This window comes from Eptatretus burgeri, chromosome 4 (genome assembly GCF_056783735.1).
Source record: "Eptatretus burgeri isolate ZD-2024b chromosome 4, Ebu_testis_v1, whole genome shotgun sequence".
In the NCBI taxonomy this organism is placed as follows: Eukaryota; Metazoa; Chordata; class Myxini; order Myxiniformes; family Myxinidae; genus Eptatretus; species Eptatretus burgeri.
In genome coordinates, this window is record NC_140964.1 from 93544287 (window position 1) to 93567533 (window position 23247).

Consider the following 23247-nt stretch of genomic DNA (forward strand, 5'->3'; position numbering starts at 1 on the left):
GGAACCCCACACCCATGCGTCTCGCGGAACCCCACACCCATGCGTCTCGCGGAACCCCACACCCAAGCGTCTCGCGGAACCCCACACCCAAGCTTCTCGCGGAACCCCACACCCAAGCGTCTCGCGGAACCCCACACCCAAGCGTCTCGCGGAACCCCACACCCAAGCGTCTCGCGGAACCCCACACCCAAGCGTCTCGCGGAACCCCACGCGTCTCCCGGAACCCCACGCGTCTCCCGGAACGCCTCGCGTCTCCCGGAACCCCTCGCGTCTCCCGGAACCCCTCGCGTCTCCCGGAACCCCTCGCGTCTCCCGGAACCCCTCGCGTCTCCCGGAACCCCTCGCGTCTCCCGGAACCCCTCGCGTCTCCCGGAACCCCACGCGTCTCCCGGAACCCCACGCGTCTCCCGGAACCCCACGCGTCTCCCGGAACCCCACGCGTCTCCCGGAACCCCACGCGTATCCCGGAACCCCACGCGTATCCCGGAACCCCACGCGTATCCCGGAACCCCACATCTCTCATAACTATGGCTTCCACTAGAGTTTGCCAATGTCACCAAAATATATCAAATCAAATAATTGGTAATTTTGTTTTGAAGAAGTATTTTTAATTTGATTTTTTTATTCAAGAATATTGTTGACGAAAGGATAAAAATCACTACAATTGTCATTTCAAATACAATTGTCACTACAATTGTCATTACAATTGTCAAAGGATAGAAAGAAATTTATCCACAATTCGAATGCATCTCATCAAAATTAAAATCTCTTAAAAGTGTTCGAACACCGTATCATTCTTATCTCAAAGAAGGCAAGGTAGGCCAAGGCAGGGTTGATGAATGTGCCCTGTCAAAATCAGTTCAGCGATGACATCAAGCACAGGGGCTTTTTTTGGCTCTATACTGCAAGTTAATTTGCTTCTCATTTTAAAAGGGGATTCCTACTTAACATATATAGAATGTACTTCTTACCAAAAGTCTGCTCGTCGATGTAAAATAAAGGATGGTAAATAATGATATTCTGTTCGAGGTTCTTTTGGTGTCATTTTGGGGGATAGCTATTATTGTTGTTCTTCGGCCATCCGAAGGTACAATTTTTAGACAAAACAAGTCTGAAGACGACAATGGTTCACGAGCGGTATTTGACGATGTAGATTGTTTCAGAAGTCAAGGATGAGACAATGTGATAATTTTTGACCAAGTTATAAAATGATCAACATGATGTGGTATGGGTGACAGGTTATTAGCTGCAAAATGTTGAAAACCCGGTTTCGTTCAACAACTTTCAAAATTTGACCTTTGCATAACCTTTAAAGGTCACAAAACAATGTTGTGGACAATAAAATAAGGAAACAGGATACGTGCTATAGCTTATTGGAGTTAGTTCGTCGAATAAGGTGGAAAACCCGGTTTGATTCCCACAACTTTGACCTTTAAAGGCCACAAAGGTCAAATTTTCAAAGGTCAAGGATTATGACCTTTGATGCAAAACTTCCTCTGGAACATTCCAGGAACAATATAACGTCATATAGGCTATATGGCATTTCGCACTCCTCGGATTATCCATACTTTGATGAAGTCAGCGTAAAAACAAACTTGAAGGGGGCGCCACGGACAAGGTGTTCGAGATAGAGAAAAATGGTTTCAAGACTTCAGGTGGGGAATGACCTCAAGATTATGCATAAAAAAAATTGTCATCCTAGCTCTCAAAGTTTGGGCGGTCGTATGATTTTTATGTCAAAATTCGCAATTTTATAAGTTTTTGACCTTGTGACCTTGACCTTGGGATGAAAATGAAAAATCGGACAACGACAAGTTTTAGATAATTAATTTTGCTATTCAAATACTGAAGAACCCATTCCATTCAGTCAATTCCCTAGGAGAAGATAGATTTTTAATCCAACTATCCCCTAAAAATGGGTATTTTTTGGGTGTGGCTCCGCCCACAATGGGCGTAGCATGCCCTCATCCAGGAAAACACAACTAGACATTGATATCGAACACATAACCAAGTTTCATCAAGATCGGATCAAAGTCCACGGAGTTATGCTCTGGACAGACAGACACACAGACAGACAGACAGACAGACAGACAGACAGACAGACAGACAGACATAACGAACATAGTGGTCACTTTGGCTGGCGCTCGTGAACCAATTAATGAGGTTAAGAAAAAAAGGAAATACGAATAGTCAGTCAAATCAAGCGTTCTGATAGGACTGAGAACATTGAAGAGCAAAGAAAAAGGCAGTCCTACCAATAATGAACAGATACCAACTGGGAAGGAAATATCGGTGAACGATACTTCAGGTACCGACCAGGAAGGAAATGTTGCTGAACGATACCCTCCCTGCTAAATATGTGTGAGTCTAAGCCATTTCTTTCCAAATAATAATTAAAAAAGACGATTACCTTGAACTGATAATTCTATATTTGCCAAAAGCAAGTTTCACAAAGAAATGAGAATAAGAAGACAAAGAAGATGTTTTCCTGACAAATTCCACACTCGCACGAAGTCTCTCCGAAAGGACCGTTTGGAACCCCCCCCCCCCCCCCAATCTACTTTCTCAACAATCCTCTTGAAGAAGTCCTTTCATTCAAGCTTCTGGGTCTCATTATCCACTATGATCTTTCCTGGGAAAGCCACATTTCCAACCTCGCCTTCAAAGCCAGTCGCCGACTGGGCATCCTCCATCGTGCAAAGTCCGTCTGTGGCACACCTGAGCTCTTGACCATATACAAAGCTTTAGTCCACAGCCTGATGGAGTGCAGCTCTCCCCTCTGGGCTGGTGTTCCTGCCTGTCACCTTTCTCAGCTTCACATTGTGGAAACCAAGGCATTTAGAATCATTGGTATCTCCTGTGATGAGGTTGAGTCTTTGGGCCTCTCACTTTCTCCGCAGGCAGGTCGGTGGTCTTTTTGTCTTCTGCAGTCTCCTCTCCGGTCTCGCCCCTCGCCCCCCTCCCCCCCGATTTGTCTGCGATATGACCCCCCATATTTCCGCAGGGCACTCAAGATCCACCAGCAGCCCCCTTCTGGTAAAACGCCCAAAATCACGAATCACTGCTCACCTTCACTCTTTCATTCCTCTGTTTTCCCACCTTTGGAATAAACTCCCACACTCTCTTCAATCCCATTCTTCCCTCCAGGTCTTCAAAACAGTTGTTCACCACCATCTCTTATCTTCCACCATCCAAAACCACGATCTTTTCTCCCCTTGTTAATCCACCTCCTTCAAATTCCCTGCCTTCTTTCCCAAAAGTTCCCTGTCGTGTGAGGTCCTGAAAGTCTCTGTGGTGTCCATCTTGTATTCCCCATGTTCCCCACCCCATTCCTCTCCCTTTCACAGATCTCCTAATGTCTTTGTTCCCTACTGATTTGTCCTTCCCTTTCCAGTCCCTCTTGTCTCCTGCTCTCCTTGTTGTGCGTTAGCTCTCATACGAGCCTCGACAATGTATACAAAAAAAAGAAAGTAGGAGTAGCAGGGAGAAGAAGAAGTGGCAAATGCTAAACACTTACACCTTCTTCATCTTCACTCATACGCAACTCTTACTTAAATATTTGGGCCTTACTTACTCAAGTAAAAAGCAACTTACTAAAGTAAAAAATCTTGCTCGTACTTGAATACAATGGGGGAGGGGTCGATTATCCCCTTCATGGGAGGTGGGAGCACTTAGTCACATGTTTTGAGCCATCTTCAAGTCTTTTGAAACATAATTCCACAACAACACAGCAAACTCCCATAAGGTGCCCGATATGAGACTATTAACAGGTGTGTGTGTGTGTGTGTGTGTGTGTGTGTGTGTGTGTGTGTGTGTGTGTGTGTGTGTGTGTGTGTGTGTGTGTGTGTGATCGAGGGAAACATTTTTACAAAAACAAAAAAAAAAAATCCCAAGGACTCTCCCTCTCCCCAGGTGGTGGGCACCCATGTCTCAACCCTGGAAATGACATAAGAAGGGGGGTACTTCTACACTGCATCCAGTCTATTGCCAGCATTTCAAATCATACCAGATTGTAAAAAACATATGCTGCTAATCATATAATAAATTGGTAATCAAGAAACAGTTTAGTAAAATCCATATGCAAAAAAAAAACACGCAAAAAAAAAACTTGCAAAAACATGACTCCAAAATTGTAACATGAAGGAGAAATAGCATATTGGCTGCAAGAAAATACAATTGGCAATATTTTGTTTCATTTGTCGAATATTTTGACTCCACGTTTTGAAATCTCAGGAGGAAACCCTGCTGTATTTACTGTGGCTGGACTGTTGACCTTTTGTGGATGAGCATTTCACGAGCATCTTTTTGTTTATATTGTCTTTTGGTGACTCTGCTATTTCAAGCTCAATGCTGTTTATGAATGACAATCACCTCGAGTGGTTGGGACATTATGTGTGGGACATTATGTACCGTTGTGTGGGAGTTACGCCCTTTGTTTATCAGATTACATCTTGAGGTGCAAGTTCTGATGGGTAAGTGTCGGGAGGATGGAGTATGAAGCCGACAATTTTTTTTGACACAAATCATCTCAAACATGCAAAAGTGCACCCCACATAAAAGGTACACAAACACAGGATAGCTGCAAGTAGATTAACGATCTATTTTTTTTTTTTTTTTTTTAACTTTTTATCAATTTTGCTTGAAAGGATGCCTCTTACCCAGCATAATATCGATAATACAGGGATTCAGGCTCCAGGCTTTTGGCATCGATCGTTATGTCTTCGTCAAAGTTTTTCAGAATCTTTACGACACCTTTCTTACACTGTTCCTGCACAAAACCAAGGGAAAGGGTCATAGTTTAATCAACAGCGATAATAATAATAATAATCATCATCATCATAACATTAATACCAAACAATGGCACCAACAATTCATTTTTAAACAGTAAAACATGAGAAAGGTCAAAGGGAAGCGAAATAACTTTCAGAAGTGAGATTCACTAAATCTGATGATTATATGAAATTTTTTTTACTTTACATCCTTGTGTGCAATGATGTTTTGTGCATTGTAGGTCCTCACTGGCTGTGGAGCTGGCAGGATAGTTAAGAGGTACACACACTCACTTGTGAGCTGTCTAGCTTGGGTTTGAATCTCGACCCAGCTATAAATTGTCTTTCTGGTGTTTTGCAGACAGGACAACACATCAATGTGTGTGCTGTCTCTAGGATGGATGTTAATTTGGGGTCCCGTCCACTAGCATTCATGGTAGAGGTTAAAGTTCCACTGTGTCTTTGGTGAAGAGGGGGTGAGCTATCACCACCACCCTGAACACATTCCAAATTCCTGCCCTGTCTGACTGCTGACATGGCAATAGCAAGCCACCTGGCATAACCCTTCCCAAGAAACTACTTTGGCAGCACCAACACTGCAAAGGGTATGGTAGATCTCATCTCCCCATCAACATCATCATCATCATCATCATCAATGGCTGTAAAATAAAAATGATGTTTCACAGCCATTCGGGGACCGACAGAGTCAAGACATGGCCGCCTCAAAATATTTTGTTGGAAAATAGATTCAATTTACATTTCCTGCCTAATGGTGGGTCATCCCAATCCCCACCCCTCCTTTAAAGAGGATGAAGCTGTAGTAATTCCCAGTTTGACTTTAATCTCCCTTTAATTGTAGAAAGATGATTTATCAACAACTCCCACATGACAGATGAGTGATCAGAAAGAAGGGAAAAATGACAAATATTGAGGAGGGAAAATACTGTTTGGCAACACGACCTACCTTGTTGTGTTCTGGTCCCAAGTTCTCTTTATGTCGAATGGTGCTGAAATGTGCAGTTCGATCCTGTGGACCGGATCGTTCTTCAGAGCGAACTGAAGCGACCAGATCATAAAAGAACTTGTAGTACATGTTGCTGGACAGAAATCCAGGCAAGTAAACCTGTAAAGAATACAACTCAACTAAATATGACTGTTGCTTTAACTATAATAAGAAAGGAAGTGGCAAAAGTGAGACTACATAGGATCGTAAAAAAAAAAATCATAAAATAGTAGAAAATTAAAAAAAGAAGTTACATCGAATGAACAAGTAATAGGCGATGCCAAAGTGCTCATGAGAAATTTGGGTTGGAAGGGGAAGGGGGAATCCATGTTATTTGATGTGATTGGGGAGGGGGGAGGACAATGCAGTTATCGGGTCCACAGTGGGATATCGTGTAATTGCACATCATAGAAATTACATCTAGATTATAGTAAATGGCAGCTACGTAACACCCTGACATAACTGAGATAGTTAAGTGAACGGAAGCACAAAATGACCGAGTGAGGAGTACACATGACTGGAATCCCAGGGGTTGAGGTTTTAAAAATAGTTGAAGGCAGCAGCATCAAGGATGTATATTCCAAATTTCTGAGAAAATTGAGGTTGTCTTAAGAGAATGACTGTCACCATCGGAATGTCTGTAAAAAGTGAGCGAGCTCAGTTAATACCGTTCAGGAAGGAGGTAATTTGTCTGCCCCACCTAGTTCACGTGATTGTCACCGACATTCTGTTGTCCATTCTCAAATGCTCTCACAGCAATTTGGGAGGCATCGGAATGCTGCTTATAACCACCATAATAAAAATAACCCCAAACATACAAGGTGTGTTCAAAAAGTATCCAACCTTAATTTTTCGTGCGTAAACAAATGAAGCTAGGCATTTAGTTTGGTTTGGTGCACGTATGTAGGCGATCCTAATTTGTATGCGTGAATATTTTCCCGCCTGCAGAAGCTGTCAGTCGCCGACAGACCGCCGATGAGTAAGGAAGTGTAAGTGAGCACCGTCGGATTTTCGTTTTTGACAAAATGACGGAAAAACTTGAACAACGCTACTGCATCAAATTTTGTGTAAAGCTTGGCGATTCCCAAGTGGAAACGATCCGCAAGATTCAACAGGCCTTCGGGAACGAAGCAAAGGGCACCACACAGATAAAAGAGTGGTACAACCACTTCAAAGATGGTCACACATCAGTGGAAAGTGAAGCACGTTCTGGTAGGCCCTCAACATCCCAAAATGAGATCGTCATTGACCAAGTGAGGACCCTGCTGATGCAGGATCGTCGAATCACGATCAGAGAACTTGCAGACGAGGCGGGCGTCAGCATTGGATCCATTCATTCCATTGTGACTGAGGATTTGGGCTTAAGGAGAATCTCAGCGAAGTTCGTGCCAAAGCTGCTAACGATCGAGCAGAAGCAACTCCGTTTGGAGATCGCACAGGACATGGTGGAAACTGTGAACAGCGATCCCAACTTCTTCAACACAGTGATCACTGGCAATGAGACCACAGTGATCCGTCATTTTGTCAAAAACGAAAATCCGACGGCGCTCACTTACACTTCCTCACTCATCGGCGGTCTGTCGGCGACTGACAGCTTCTGCAGGCGGGAAAATATTCACGCATACGAATTAGGATCGCCTACATACGTGCACCAAACCACGCCTCCCTAGCTTCATTTGTTTACGCACGAAAAATTAAGGTTGGATACTTTTTGAACACACCTCGTATATCATTAAGTAAACAACTCAACCAGGTTGGCAGACAGGTAATTTTATGAGTAGATGGCACAAGTGCAACACCTGCAAAAGAGCTGGTGGTTTGTTGTTGTTGTTTCATACCATCTCCATGGTGGTGTAAGCTTGGCGCAAAGCGGTGCCAAAACAGTCGGGGAGTGGGCCACCCTCTCGGCAGATGTTGGACTCAACTTCAAGCCGCACAGCATCACCAAAACCCAGAGGACAGGTAGCCTGCAGAGAGAAGTACCTGGAAAGAGATAAAAATATTTAGTGGATGCATCTATATAATTGTTTCACTCTTAAATGAGCCTCAACACCTGTATCATAAAAAATAATCAAAAAGAAGAGGCATTAGCACAATGATAAGCAGGTCATCATACCTTGGATGTGATATGCTGTTTTACAGTGCCTTTACAAAATGTAAAATCACCTTACAGCATCTCCTTGCACTCAGATAACAGTTATCAACATCGATGGGAATTTGGTTTCACTCAGGACTTCAAATCGTACAAAAGAATATTAAAAAAAAAAGCATTGCTGCTTGCTTGTTGGTGGTTCTTGCAAAAATAACTTCAGAAGTGAAAATAAAACCAACAGATTTCGTTTTTTATACAGTGATTCAATATGATGGAAGAGCAAGTTGATTGATAAAGCACGAAGGGGCACACATTGAAGGGCAATTAGATGACGCACTGTCATAGGAGTTTGGAAAAGTAGAAAAAGCTCAATGATACCTTCAATGACTGAAAGGAAGAACAGACTTGGTTCCATAGATGAAATTTGAAAGGCGAACTATCAATATGAATTTTGGTTAAAAATTTTTTTTCGTGCAATGGAGGCTACAAGCATGCTTGACCAAGTGTAGCTGGATTGTGGTCGATTATGGAAGAAGCTGGTGATGATCGGAGCCAGAAAAAAGAAGAAAAAAAAAAGGATTGGCCCACAACCCTGTGCCTCAACATCCTCTTTGAACATGTTAATGCCACTTTTACAGTATCAAAAACTACCAGGTAGGAGTTCCGGTCTAAAGTAGGAAGCCATATTTCATGGAACCTCTTTCAAAAGGCTTGCATGTTTGTGAGGAGCTGAGGAGGATGAAAGATGCCAAGAAAATGTTTGCAACTGAAGCCAGCATTGAAAATTGGTCTGCTCAAGATAAGTCTTGGCTGATGGTGATTCCAAAATAACAGTCCAACAAGTGATTTTTATTAGATACTAGATGAAAAGTGAACCCATTGGGTTCCCGTTGTGACAGCGGTTGATAAAAAAGTCATTTAAAAAAAAAAAAAAAAGGAAAAAGAAAAAAGATAGCTCCAGCAAACTATACCGCTGAGGTTGTTTGCATTGATCAAATAATCCCGAAGAGTTCTTGACTGAATCGGGAATTGATTTTTTAAATAATTTTTTTCGTTGCCCGATTTGAATGAAACTTGATATTGCATGTCAATGTGGAAAAAACAAAAACAAAAACGGAGAAAAGAAAGTCGAAGAAATTATTGTGTGTAATCTTCTAAACACAATTTTGATTTATTAATGAACACGGAAGTATTAGATCAAAACGGCGATGTTTATTTTATGCTTAAAAATAAATCGTTCTTTGTCTATATTAAATGTTTGAGATTTTTAAATACATCATTTTAAGAAAAAAAAGATAGCTCCAGCGAACTATCCAGCTGAGGCTGTTTGCATTGATCAAATTCTCCCAAAGAGTACTTGACGGAATCGGGATTTGATTTTTTAATAATTTTTTCATTGCCCGATTTGAACGAAACTTGATACTGCACACCGCAGGCGAATGGTGAGTAAGGTGGGCTGAAAATATTTGCGCTCTCGTGTACCGTTTTGGCTGTATTTCAGGAACATACATACATTCATATACAGACATACAAGATGAGAGTTTCAGTAATATATATATATATATATATATATATATATATATATATATATATATATATAATTAAATTAATTAAAGGTGAGTTAAATAACTCTTGGGATGCCGATTTTAAATCCGAATTTGGTTTTCTTCCAGCACATCTAGTTTTCGTGATGAGACCGATCAAATTTGAAAGGTTTTTGCCTTAATTATTACTATTATTATGTTTTGTTTACAATGTTGAGGCTTGTGTGAGAGCTAGTACACATAACATACAACAAGGGGAGCTGGAGATAAGAGGGGTGGGAGAGGGAAGGAAAAAACAGTGTGGAACAGAGATATGAGGAAGGGAAGAGGAAAGAGTGGAAGGGAGAGGGATGGGGTGGGGTACACAGGGAAAACAAGATGGACACGACAGGGACTTTCAGGAAGGAAAGCAGGGAATTTGAAGGAGATGGGTTTGTGGTGGAAAAAAATCGTGGTTTTGGATGGAGGAGGGAAGAAGAATGGGATTGAAGAGAGTGTGGGAGTTTATTCCAAAGGTGGGGGAAAAAAAGAGGAATGAAAGAGTGAAGGTGAGCAGCGATTCGTAATTTTGGTAGTTTTACCAGAAGGGGATTGTTGGGGGACCTTGAGCGCCCTTCAGAAATATGGAGGGGACATATCACAGACAGAGCGGTGGGGGGGGGGAGGGGGCGGCGAGACTAGATAGGAGACGGTAGAAGACAGAAAGAGCACCAACCTGCCTGAAGTGAGAGAGTGAGAGACCCAAAGACTCAGCCTCATCGTGAGAGATACCAATGATCCTAAATGCCTTGGTTTCCACAGCGTGAAGCTGAGAAAGGTGAGAGCAGTACTCCATCAGCCTGTGTATGAAAGCTTTGTATGTGGTCAGGAGCTCAGGTGTGCCAAAGAAAGACTTTGCAGGATGGAGAATGCCCATTCGGTGACTGGCTTGGGATGCCAGCTTGGAAATGTGACTTTCGCAGGAAAGATCATGGCAGATAGTGAGACCCAGAAGCTTGAATGAAAGGACTTCTTCAAGAGGATTGTTGAGAAAGAAGATGGGTGGGTGGGGGGGGGGGGGTTCCAGACTGTCCTTTCGGAGAGTCATCGTGAGAGTGAGATATATGTCAGGATTGAGAGACATGTTCCACGTGTTGGACCAGTTTGAGACTTTATCCAGATCTGCAGAATGAAGAGGCTGCTGCTTGCCGATCTGAGGGATGACAAATAATACGGCAGAGGGTGGAGTCATCAGCAAAGAGATAGAGAGGATTTTCCAGAGTCAGAGAGATGATTGATGTGAAACGAGAAAAAGAACAGGGCCCAGAACACTGTCTTGAGGAACTCAAGCCTGGAAAGCAAGAGAGAACTCCATTGAGGGCCACACGTTGGCTGGCTGCGAGAGGAAATCTGCAGAGCCATGAGTGGAGATGGCCTTGAATACCAGATGAAGAGAGTTTGGTGAGCAGGGCAGGGTGCCAGACCATATCGAAAGCACGCGATATGTCTCATGATTAGGCTCTGATTTCAAGTCTAGCATTGAGGATCTCCATCCATTGTTGGGAAAAGAGAAGCAGCATATCCAGGTTAGAGTGACCTGGGCTGAAACCAAATTTTTAATTGGAAATCAAGACATTGGAGAAGAGGAAGGATTTAATGTCTGAAGCGATGATAGATTCTATAACCTGTTGATGACTGGGAGAAGGCGGATTGGTCTGCAGTTGCAGGGATCTGTTTTTGCACCTTTTTATGCAGAGCAGTAATGTTTGCTGATTTCCAAGAACATGGCAGATGACCTTGAGCAAATGACAGGGTGAATAGAACAGAGAGAGGGTGAGCAAGAGCAGCAGAGCAGATTTTTAGGACACGTGGGATGATGCCGTCTGGACTGATTGCAAAATCTGAGTTGAGGTTTGACAGCAAACTCACAACTTTGTCAGGAGAAAAGGACACAGAGTCCAGGAACAGTTGGGTGTGAATGGGTAAGGTGGGTCCAGAAAGCGACCGGTTTGGGACACAAGAATTCGAAGCAAACACGGAGTTTAGGCATTCAGCATTTTCGCGTGCAGTGTCAGCTGTACGGCCATTTGAGGAAAGGGAGGGGATGGAGGGGGAACATCAACCAGAAACGGACTTAACTGGACGTCACCAGGATTTGGAGGGAGAGAGGTTTGAGAGTTCAGACTTGATATTAGAAAGATGGTGTTTTCTGGCTCTCCTGAGGGTAGATACACACTTGCTCCGAGGTTTATGGAAGGAACTGAGAATGCCTTCAGTTGAATTAGCCTTCCATGAGGTGAACGCAAGTTGTTTCAGGACAACTGCCCTGCCACAAGCTTCAGTGTATCATGGGCGGGAGGATGGGGAGGACAACTAAAGATGAGATGGGATAGATCGAAGCATGAGAGAGAGCAAGTTTCTTGGAAAGAATTCCCAGGACGAGTTGATGTCAGAGAAAGTAGAGATGGGAGATCAGTCTAGAAGTTTGATGGCTGCATAAAATCCTACCAGTCAGCATGAATGAAATGCCAGACTTCACGGCATTGAGGTGGTTCTCTAATAACAGCCAGAGAGATGTCCATTTTGACAGGCATGTGGTCAGATCAACCAAATGAAGCAGAGGAAGAAGAGCATATATTTTAAGGGAAATTAGTCAAAATCAGTCCCAATGAGTCACAGAAGTCTTTTGCTGAAGTGCCATGGCAGGTGAGAGAGGACAGCAGTTGGTGTGGGTGAATTTTGCTATTCACCCACACCCAGCCAACTTGCGTAATGACAATTTAAGTCACCACATATGAGGAAGAGAGAGAGAGTTAAGATGAGCGGATAGAAGTTGGTGCGTGTTTTTAGAGAGTGAGATGTAAATGGAGGCATCACTGTTTGTTGGATGGTACATGTGGTGGTGGGGTAGAAACATATAAACATGAGGTGGGAGTGGAGGGGAAGCCAGAGCCAGAGGTTGTGGTAGAGTGAAGGTAATGCATGGAGAGTCAGGAATGGAGTCTTTGATGAAAAGAGTAACTCTGCCGCCAGGACGAGGCTCAGGTCTGTCATACTGGAGGAGGGAATAACCAGGGAGCGAAATTAGGGAGTTAGAAACATGTTGGAGGAAAGTTTCTGTTAAGCAGATTATGTTTGGTTTGTCAGTGGCAACCTGTATGGAGAGATCAGTAAGGTTATTACAAAGGCCTCAGACGTTTGAGGTCCACACTGTTAAGGAAGAGGGAAGGGATGCAGCTTTGTGTGCAGGGGATGGGAGGGGAGGGGAAGGGTAGGACAAGCGAGGAAAGGAGAGTTGTTGAAAGAATGTGGGGGATTTCAGAAGGGCTAGGGGAGAGGGCCAGATGAGGAGAAGAGGATCGGTGGTGATGGGTTGAGGTACAGTGGGGAGTAATAAGAGAGGGGGCAGATGCAGATGAAGCAGATGAAGTTTGGAAGAGGTGGAGTGATGAGAGGGAAGAGAGAGGGCATAAGGAGGCAGCTTTGTGGATGTGAGGGGGTCAACTTTGAGAAGGGGGAGGAAGTGGGGGAGTTTGGAGGGAGAAGGGTGAGAGGGGAGAGTTGAGGGAGAAGGGTGAGAGGGGAGTTTTTGAGAAAGGTGAGAGGGAAGTTTGGAAGGGGAAGAGTGTGGAGTTTGCTTTGAGAGGGAGGGATGAGAGGGAAGCTTTGAGAGGAAGGGGAGATGGTAAGAGCAGGCACGGCCAAGGTGCAGGAGGGCGATGGGAGAGGTGGGGAGAGGAGAAGGATGAGACTTGGTAGTGGTATGGTGAAGATGGGAGCAGGCAGGGGGGGGTACAAGATTTGAGGGGTTGGGAAGAGGGGAAAGTGTGCTGAGAGGAAAGAAGGAGCATGTTTGTGTTGATGAGTAAACTGATTGAGAGAGTGAGATATCTGTTCGGTTAGAATGGAGACCATAGATGTTAGACCACCACCCACTTTGGGACAACAGAGGAGGAGCTGATACTGAAGCAGAAGACAGTTAAGAGGTACTAAGAGCAGAGGTAGAATGAGGGAGGGGCAAGATGGGAGAGGTAAGAAGAGGGGTAACAGGTGAGGAGTTCGGAGGAGGTAGATTTAAGTAGGTGGGGTGAATTGGCACTGAAGTTGGAAAAAAAGGATGACTGATGGAACATTAACATGCATCACAAACTGGGATATAAATATTTTTTTAAATCAGAGATGTGATTAAAGACATTACGTGAAGGATGCAGCAAAGGAGAATTAAGAGAATGGAGAAAAGAAACGTAACAGTTGGACATTTTAGACATGTGATGAAGGAAAGGTCGAATTAAAAGCAGTCTTTTAAAGAAAAAAGAGAAATGAATTATGATACAATGTAGAGAACCACACATGTGAAATAGGAAGTTGTAACATTTTAGGAGATCTTTTGTTTTAATTTTATTTTTTTGATCAACATTGCATAACGTGACAGTCAAAACGTGACAAACAACGACTGGAAACTTATTTTTGAGAAAGTCAGCAGACACCCCTGAGAGAACCGACCGTCACCTCAAAACCCGGAACTGGAAGATGAGTTAAGGGAATAACCTTTCAAATGGAATTGTGGAAACTTCTTGGGTAGCACAAGTCTCCCTCATACAAAGATGGAGTCCAGAAACTGCTCAATGCATATCAAAAAGTGAGCTGTTGCATGTGCTTGAAATTACATTTTTTACATTTGCATCTAAATTTCTTTCCTGAAAACCTTGGTGCAGTGAGTGACAAGCAGGGGGAATGCTTCCATTAAGACATTCAGACAATGGAAAAATGCTACCAAGGTTTCTGGAACGAAAGTATCCTGGAAGACTACTGCTGGATGTTGTATCACAACAATGCGGATAAAGTTTACAAAAGAAAATCATATTCGTAATGTTTTTAAGTTGTTCTACATATATTTTTCACAAGTGTGCACTGCATAAATTTAAACAAGCGTATGGTGTGCATAACATTTAAGGGAATTATACTGAAAAATGAATAAAGCTGTGACGTTAACAAGTCAATGTGTGATTATGACCCAAATTGTGCTGAAATTAACACCAGTCATATTTTGATAACTACTGCAGATGTGTGAGAAGAAAACCAAAACAGATTTAGAATCAGCGTGCAGAACTTGACAAGAAGTGTTTACATCTTTGATGAGAGAAAAAAAAAGTTTGATTTTGACGACCAGTGTAATTACCCCGCGCACGCGAGGCGAAAAGTGGGGTTAAAGCAATTGGTTCATGTCCGTCCATATCTGTCTTATCTATAATAATAAATGTGTGTGTGTGTGTGTCTTCCATAACTCGAAAATTATGAAACCGAGCCTTAACATTTGCATGCATACCAAGGGAACGCCAAGGGAGTGCACGAGTGAAAATTGGGTGTTTGGGTTAATTAAAACACCCCTTTTGAAGATAATTAACAGCCTTATTTAATCATCCTTGGTCATCTCACAGTCCCTTGCTGGGGTCTTAATTCACCATTTTTTTATGGCCTGCTCAACAATGCCTTGACTTGGATGGAACAGGCCGCAACAGTTTCTTCAAGATAAAGTCCCCCCCCCCCACTTTCCTCACTCATCATGGAATGCTTGATCATCATACCTATGAATCAATGGATACATCGCGATGCTTATAAGCGCCCGGAGATGTCAGTGTTCATGGATTTATTTCATTTCCGAACATGCGATAACCTCAAGAATCTCTTAACCCGAGCCAAATTTCAAAATTTTAACTGCAGAATTGACCTTAGCATCCGACTGCTAAAACAAAAAAGGTGCTCATTTGTCCAATTGTTTGTTTGACACTGTTTGACATTCAAGGAGTCTTCGGGTGGTGTTTAATATGACCGGTCGGCGATTGCTAATCGCTTGCCAAGCCTGCCATTCCATATCAACCATTTTGTTGGAGTGCTCGCTTGTGTGCTTAAGCCACTTTGCGGGAGCTCTACAAGCTGCTTGGATGTTGCAAGCCATGTCGCTACACGGCAAAAGTACCCACAATCTGATAAGCACAATCAAAGAGGCATCGATCAACCACCTGCCTGTGTTGCATCAAACAGTGTCATGTGATGCCAAGCCTGCCATTCCTCATCAATGGATGGGAGGGAAGGGATGGATAGATGGATCAAACTTATGTTTGTATGCCATTGCAAGACAGTAGACAGTGGTGCAAATGACTTTTTTTTAATCACAGCTGTTGTCGTTTTTGAAAATATAATTACAAATCGACATTAAAGACAATGTTAGATGATAATGTAAATGAAGTACATTTATAAAAGTGTGTTCCATTGTATTGGTTAAATCTGACAAAAGTTTAAAATGTAACCTTCACCTTGAAGCGGTCATGCTGAGCACTCCCCGGAGATGCTCAGAGACACAACCCCTGGTGGAGTAATTTAGAGGTTATTAGGGGAGAGTTGTTTCCAAAACCCAAGCTCATTGCAGATGCTACAGGGAATGTAATGGCAGACGAAGGAACAGCAGGTGGGAACTCATTCATTCATCAGTCATTCCTTACACTCGTGCTCACTCTGAGATTGGAGTGTCATGTGTTCATTAACTGTGGAACTTACTGTGAATCCAATTACCAGCCATCCATCCCCTCCATCCATCCCTTCCCTCAATCTCTTTGTCCTCACTCCCCCACCCCTCCTCGCTCCGCTCTCTCACCCCTCTTCAAACGTTCATGAAGTAATAAACAATGGATGATTTTGATGAGTTCCCACAGGTAGTTGTGTTGTGGTTTGGAGGTGACGATGTTGTGCTGTGGTGTTTGTGTTGTTTTTTGAGCCCGGCGTGTGAGGGATTGTGCTGGTTGGGCAGCTGGATGCTTTTTTAGCGGTTGGAGCTGCTGCCAGGTTCGATTCCGCAGTTTGAATTTTGTGATTTGGCTCAGGTTGAGAGAGTCTGGGGCTTATCGCTTGTATGTTCGCTGGAACACACATGATGAAATTAAATAAAAGGCAAGAAACATTGGTGTCTCCAGGCATTTATAAGCATTTCAGCGATGGTGCAATGGGCTCTTGGGTCTCTTGGCCTGACCCAGATTTCAGGGTTTGGACGGTGAGGCTGAGCTTGGCAGCGGGTCTGGTTGCTGGAGGGGTGTTCGTTTTTCTATAGCGGCATGTGGTGAAACGTTGCTCTTCTCCTCCCCCCTTCCTCAACGTTCCCGTCAGCAAAGCAACGAGTTTTATTTGCTCGTATGTACTATAAGAAAGCCCTTCATCTGTCTGAGTGCGTGTCGCCATTTATCTCAGAGATGGCTAAATGGATCTTCGTAAAACTTTCGGAAGTTCATCAGTGAGTGCCGGGGAATATTTTAGGCCAAAAGAAAATTCGAAAATTTGCGAGAAAAAAAAAAGTTTTGATTATTTTTTTTTTGAGAGGGGGGGGGGTTTGTTGTTAATCATTCTATAGTGCCGAAACCTTTTTGATCAATGACAGTGATATGAAAGTACACATACACATCAATGAATACAAAACAATTACCAGACATTTAAAGACAAATAAACCTCGTCTGGAAACGGTCAGAGTTGACATTAAATCTTTTCTTCCGGAAAGGCACCATATTTATAAATCGGGGGCAATCTTAATGCAGAAACATCAACGGCACATTCATGGGCATCCATTTGATTAATAACATCTAATTCCACTTCTAAGGCAACACTTTTACAATGCCTCTTAGCCAATAATCTACAGGGTGTTTACAAAGTCCTGTTACCCCCTCCGCAGTACCTGATAAATGAAGATAATGAACACCCAAGAGGTATAAATGTAAACAATGAATACACAAGACTGAAATAGTCATTAAAAAACAAAATAGTAACATTAACACGAATATACATAAATACGAAACATAACAGGGTTGATGATGATGGGAGAGGGGGATGGGGGGGGGGGTTAATGGGACTTTGTAACCACCCTGTACAGTACAGTACATTTCTCTATGTGCAAAGCGATTAGCGATCTCTTGGTTCGGGTCTCATGGCCACTTGATAGTTGCATTTCCACAGGGTTTCCGCAAATCTCACTCGATTGCGAGTTGGACAGGTGACTGCGACGAGCCATTTTTGAAATCGCCCCATCGTACCGAAGCCTTTGTAGCTCCATGAAAGGTAATATTAAATGATCCCCGACCCCATTCCTTAGTGGGTGTAGGAAGGTGTTTAAGGCTTCCATAAAAAAATAGACCGGGCAACACCGGGTACTCGGTTCATGATCGAGGAACAACTTACTTAAATGAAATGTTACATTTCGAACACAAATCGGACCATGATTTTGAAGAAAAGTCTTTCGTTTTACTGTATCTTGGCTCAGAATTTGTCCCGATTGCACATGCACAGAGAAGAGCGAGATAATTTTTATTTTTTATTTTTTTTATTTTTTTTACACACACTGCCTGTCTGTCTGGCAGTCAAACAAAATTGAAAAATATTCCAAACAGGAAACTTACTGTTGTTAAGGGCATCATAAAGGACACAGCCAACAGGTATGAAGAATTAATGTAACGTGTTAAATAAGGTGGTGTAAAAGACGCTGCATCAACTACTGTAAACTTCCCCCCAAAAAATTTCTCGGACAGCCTTTAAAACTGTTATTTTATCTCAAATGAATTATATACTGGGACACTAGAACCCAAATCACCTTATTGGCACTTTCAAAAACCTTCCGTTAGGCAGTACTTCGACAAAATATTATGGCATTTTGCATCATCTCGAAAATTCAAATTTGCCACTCAAAGACCCTGCCCGTCTTTTTTTTTTTCCTCAAGACTGCGTGGCGTAAGGTGTTCTATGAACGCTCCAGTTTGCACTGGTATAACTAGTGTTTTGCTGGAATCGCGTATTTTTGTTTTTTCTCTTACATCAAAGGCTCCAGTCACGGATTGTTTCGTCCTCATTGAGACCAGGCTTTTTGAAAGGAGAAAGAATGTAAAGATATGGAGTTAAAGTTGGTAGAATGAGTGCATTGTGCATGTGAGAAAAAGAAAATAAAACTATCGCAGTAGCTTAGTTTGGCACGAGACGGAAAGAAAGACGAGCAATTGTGACATGGAGAGTGCAAGATGGTTTCGGGCACCATTTTAACACTCTTAAGTTAGGACGGTAGTCCTATTCTGGGCGGTTGCTGTCTACAACCTACTGCCTAAAGTTGTCCACATGCACTTCTCTCAGAAATGCAATCCTTTCGAAGTCATCGAAAAAAAAGACATCAACATGATAAGATGCATTCTCTGCTTCTGAAAGACCAGGTGTCGTTACTGGTCAACTTTTAGGGCTATAGTTTTCTGTAAATAGTGAAGCATTCTATAAATAGAATGGCATGCAGTGGAATACATATTATCTCCACCAGGCTGCACAGTTTACATTTTGTATCCCACTAATAAGCTGGATCTACATCCAGACCTGAAACAAAATTTACTCAGAATGTTCTTGTCACCAAACCAACTCATTCACCAAGTTTCATCCAAATCAGTCCACAACATATTGAAATATCATGCTATATATCGTTTTTGGCCCCATTTCTCAATAGTGAAGAATCACTTTAAAAATCAAAAACAATTATTGTTTCCTGATCTGGATCTTCACCAAAATCTGATCAATTCATCCGTGTCACACACCCTACTTGTCCACCAAGTTTTGTCTGAATCTATTCCTAACTTTTTGAGATATCGTGCTACGTATTGTTTTTAGCCCCATCTCTCGATGGTGAAGAATCATTTTAAAAAGAGGGGCAATACACCTGGGCGCTCATCTGTTAGCGGCTGGATCAGAAAACCAGGGAGCCACAGGTAGGCGTGGATGACCCACAAAGTATATAATGGAGAAGAAAGTAAATACCTGTGGATTTTCCTTTTTTTTTTTTTAATTCCATGACTTCTTTTTTTGGAGAAACTCAAGCTGAAATTCAATTGTAAAGATATATGTGCGCACAAAATAATTTAATTTGAAACAAAGCAAATTAAAGAAAAACTACAGGATGTCGTATTGATGCTTGACAGTATGTTCCCAAATGGAAATCACAAGGACTGGATATGTATTGCTGTCAATGTTTATCGTGGAGAAAGGAATGATTATTACGAACCTGACTATCCATAAATAAACCAAACTTGAGAAGAACAGTACTTAAATGTTTTTTACTGCCCATCATCGATGGGAATTTCAGCTGGTGCTTTCAAATATCATTGGTCCATCAATGGATCCACTCCACAGGCATAAGAGTTGTCTTGTTGCACAAATGTTTTTGTTTTTGTTTGTGCTAATGGAATTGGTTTGCTGCATTTTCACAAAGCATTGATAATTATAATTGTGAAATGTTTTGATACTTCTCGTTACGAATTACAACGTGCCGAAATGCAAAGTGCCAAAGATGCGTCTCACTTTTCGTAAAGGATGATTGCATCATTCTGAGCCTCCTGGCCATCGTACTGGCCAGCCTTGGCTACCAGCTGTGACTGAAAGTCGTGTGCGGTGAGCCAGAAGCGTAGCACGCTCACACCACCTTCCTTTTCCATATACTGCAGACCATGAAAACAAAGGACATGATGGTCAATAGAAAAGCAGAAACAAAAGACGACAATTGTGAAACAAAAAAATTGTTTCAAGAAGAGAAACGAGCATTTATTCCCTATTGTCTGAGGTTCAAGGAAGAGCTTGTACAAAGGTGGTACCAAACTTTTCAACAAAGTTATATTGAGTACTGCTTAGTGCATAACCATGTATAATGTGATGACTGTGTTCAACTAGTATTAACCGACTGTGTAACATATTTGTTTGCTTTCACGATCCAGGGAGGTGTCGCAATATTCCCAGAGACAATGGCTTTCGAGGACCAATTGTTCAGGCAGTGTGAAGGCAGCCGAAATTAATCAGAGATTTGTGTCATATATGGTGACGCGTGCACATGTCAAAGCAACAGATCAGGAAACAGGTAAAGCACTTCCAAGATAGCAGAACAGACATTGTTGACAAGCCTCACACTGGCTGAACACAGATATCTGTGACTGCATCAAATAAAGAGAAGGTTGAAGCAATTCTCAAAGATGACTGGAGGACAAGTGTTAGGGATATTGCAGTGTTGGTCATCATGTGGTGCAGGGAAAGTTAGGTTAACTGGGATACCACACCAAGATGCTGACAGATGCCCATATCGGAGTCATTGGGAAATTTCAGAACAGTTCCTCCAAAAACATGCTGCAGAGGAAGATTAATTTCTGCTGAACATGGTAACAGGCAATGAAACCTGATTTCATCAATTTGAACCACAATTTGAAAAGGAGAGTATTAAGTGTCATTACGTAGAAAACTGACCAAGGACAAAACAAAGAGGTCAAGATCATGTGTTCGGTTCCTTATGTTATGGGAATTCAAGACTACATACTGATCATCTTTCCACCTTGCGAGGAAACCATCAGTGCTGACTGCTACATTGCCACTCTGAACAAACTTGAAACGTACACTTTGTGACAAGCGGCAACGTTGAGTGGCCATTTTCCTGTTATAAGACCATCCTCAGCCACACTTGCACAGGGGAAAGTTGAGAAAAAAAAATTTAAGTTGAAAAAATTGCCAAGCAAGGATGGAAGTACCAGCTTCACACCTTGTACAGGACTGATTGAGCACCTTCAGGTTTTCATTGTTTGGGCCTTTGAAAGAACACCTCCGGGAAAGATGTTTTGCAAGTGAAATGGAAATCCAAGTTGAACTGCAAAAATGGTTGCAAAGCACCATCATGGACTTTAACAGTGGTTGTGTCATCAAGTCACTCTCGGGGTGACAGAGGTGTACAAATTGTGATGGTGATTATGTTGAGACGTGACAATCGTGTATTGTGCATGCCCCATCATTGTAAGTTGCACTATGTTTAAGTTCTCAGTTTAATAAAGCTTGTTAAATAATAAGAAGAAAAACTTTTGTTACACCTCATCATTTTTTTTTAATGTGCAGACCAATGATGTACAATTAGAATAGAATTGGCAAATCAACAGAGCACATGGGAATTGAACCTGGAACCAGCATCATAAGAAATATGCTCAAATGGGAACACCAAATTACAGTTCGGCCTACGGGGAATCTAACAAGAGCAAACATTACCGATAATTTGAGGTTCAAAGGAAATGAAAAATCATGTTTTGGGATTGAAGATGGCCACACCAAGTCCTTTGCACAGGATTCAAAGAAAAGGCATGGATAAAGAGAACACTCCAGTGGGAAATTAAAGCACAGAAGCAGTTATCAACGAACTAAAACATTTACAGTATGAAAGAGAATCACAAACGGCCTCTGGCTATGTGGTAGAGATCAATAGCGACAGAAAGTCAGGAGAAGGAAGAATACTGAAGCTTCTCCTGCCTTTTTTCAGCCACTTGCCTCCCCCATTCCACCCACCACCCAAACTCTGGAACAAAAAAAATATTCCAGTCCTAATAGAGAGATGTAGGAAAGTCGATATGCACAAACTAAAGAATTCAGCAACAACACATTCAGCCTCATGTGACAAAGAACACGTGTGCAATCCGTCAACCCGAGAGAAGAAACGACTGCATTTACTGAAATAGCAAACAGCAGAAATACATGTGAACAGCACATCACCTGAACATAACAAAGTAATCAGAACAGACCTGGTCTGTGGTAATACCTGAACATTACTCATCGGGCAATGGCAAATAAATTACGATTGCGAGGCAAAAGTAATCACGGATCGTCCGAGTTGCAGAACGAGCAAGGAATGGAGATCATGCGATAGATAAAGCATCACTGTTATAATTTATATTGCATATGTTTTGTCGATTGGCGGTGAGGCATTTCAGCATGGGAACGTTAACCCCAAATACTAGTCCCATTTTTCCAAAGTAAGATGAGATAATATCATGTGACTAATACATATCACATCACAGGACCAATTATATTCGTGTCAAATAGGGCTTCTACATGTAGATGTTGAAAGCAAGAAGAATGGCAAACATGACACCAAACCGTGAGCCTGAAATATACAGAATCAAATGATGATACATACACGTGACATAAGACAGTTACGTGTGGAAGGGGTGGGGGGGATCCATAAAGAGATTGTGTTAATAAATAGTATGGACCATGTGACTCGAGGAGCTTAGATTTAAGCCGATTTCAGGGAAACCGCCAGAGGTAAGTCGGATTGTAAAAGGTGCACTGAGGAGGGTGTTAGTGTAAACCTTACGGCAGAATAGGGTAAAGTTGTATTCCATAAAACTTCCTGTAACAGTCAAAGCCAGGTGGAGGACTTGCAGCTACAGAGAGGCAGTGCAGTAGCCTCTCACGACATCTTCTCATCGCCATCCTGAGCTACACTCCATTCTGTGCCATACCCGCCTGCACCATCATGGTACAGCAACAACAGTTCGTGCCTGCCTCAAGTCCTTGCCTGCTCCATTTGTTGTTTGTGACTGGTATTTTGGTGCTGTCGTGGGTTATATATTTTCATTGTACCTAAGATTGCATGTTCCTTTCATCCTTGTTTCTGTCTGCCGACCGCTTGGTTTGGTCCGTTTATTTATTCATAGTGTCTTGTCCATCCTTATTCCTGTATTATTAAAATAAAATCATTTTGATTATCAATAAACGTTTTCCCGTTTTCTGCCTCCACATCTGTACAGACAATTGAACGATCTTTGGAGTTTCGAAAACAGCAATTAAAAAGAATGGAGTAACTTCTCACATCGTTTCGGCAGTTCACAGAGGTTTAAGACCTCTGGCTCAAAGCTCTGAGTCAGCGGACCCTCTGACACGACAATACATAGTGATGACATAAATACGCTTATCTGGAACCATTATCTCTGTAAAATCCACGATGTTTCTCACTATTTAGAAGAAAAAAAAAAGTCATTAATCAATCCTTCTTGT

General features: G+C 42.3%; 2 protein-coding genes across 2 annotated transcripts in view; both read right to left on the reverse strand.

The window, feature by feature from the left end:
- The window catches only part of LOC147028690 (uncharacterized), a 188611-nt gene that overhangs the window by 44765 nt on the left and 120599 nt on the right, over window positions 1-23247 (reverse strand). The gene's annotated exons all lie outside the window — the stretch shown is intronic.
- Window positions 1-23247, reverse strand: part of LOC147028692 (A-kinase anchor protein 10, mitochondrial-like) — a 61332-nt gene that overhangs the window by 34016 nt on the left and 4069 nt on the right. Inside the window, exons 2-5 of the mRNA XM_085879369.1 lie at window positions 19750-19886; window positions 7611-7755; window positions 5734-5892; window positions 4659-4768 (exon numbers count right to left, since the gene is read on the reverse strand). Of these exons, the coding sequence (XP_085735495.1) occupies window positions 4659-4768; window positions 5734-5892; window positions 7611-7755; window positions 19750-19886 (551 nt within the window). The remainder of the gene's footprint in view (window positions 1-4658; window positions 4769-5733; window positions 5893-7610; window positions 7756-19749; window positions 19887-23247) is intronic.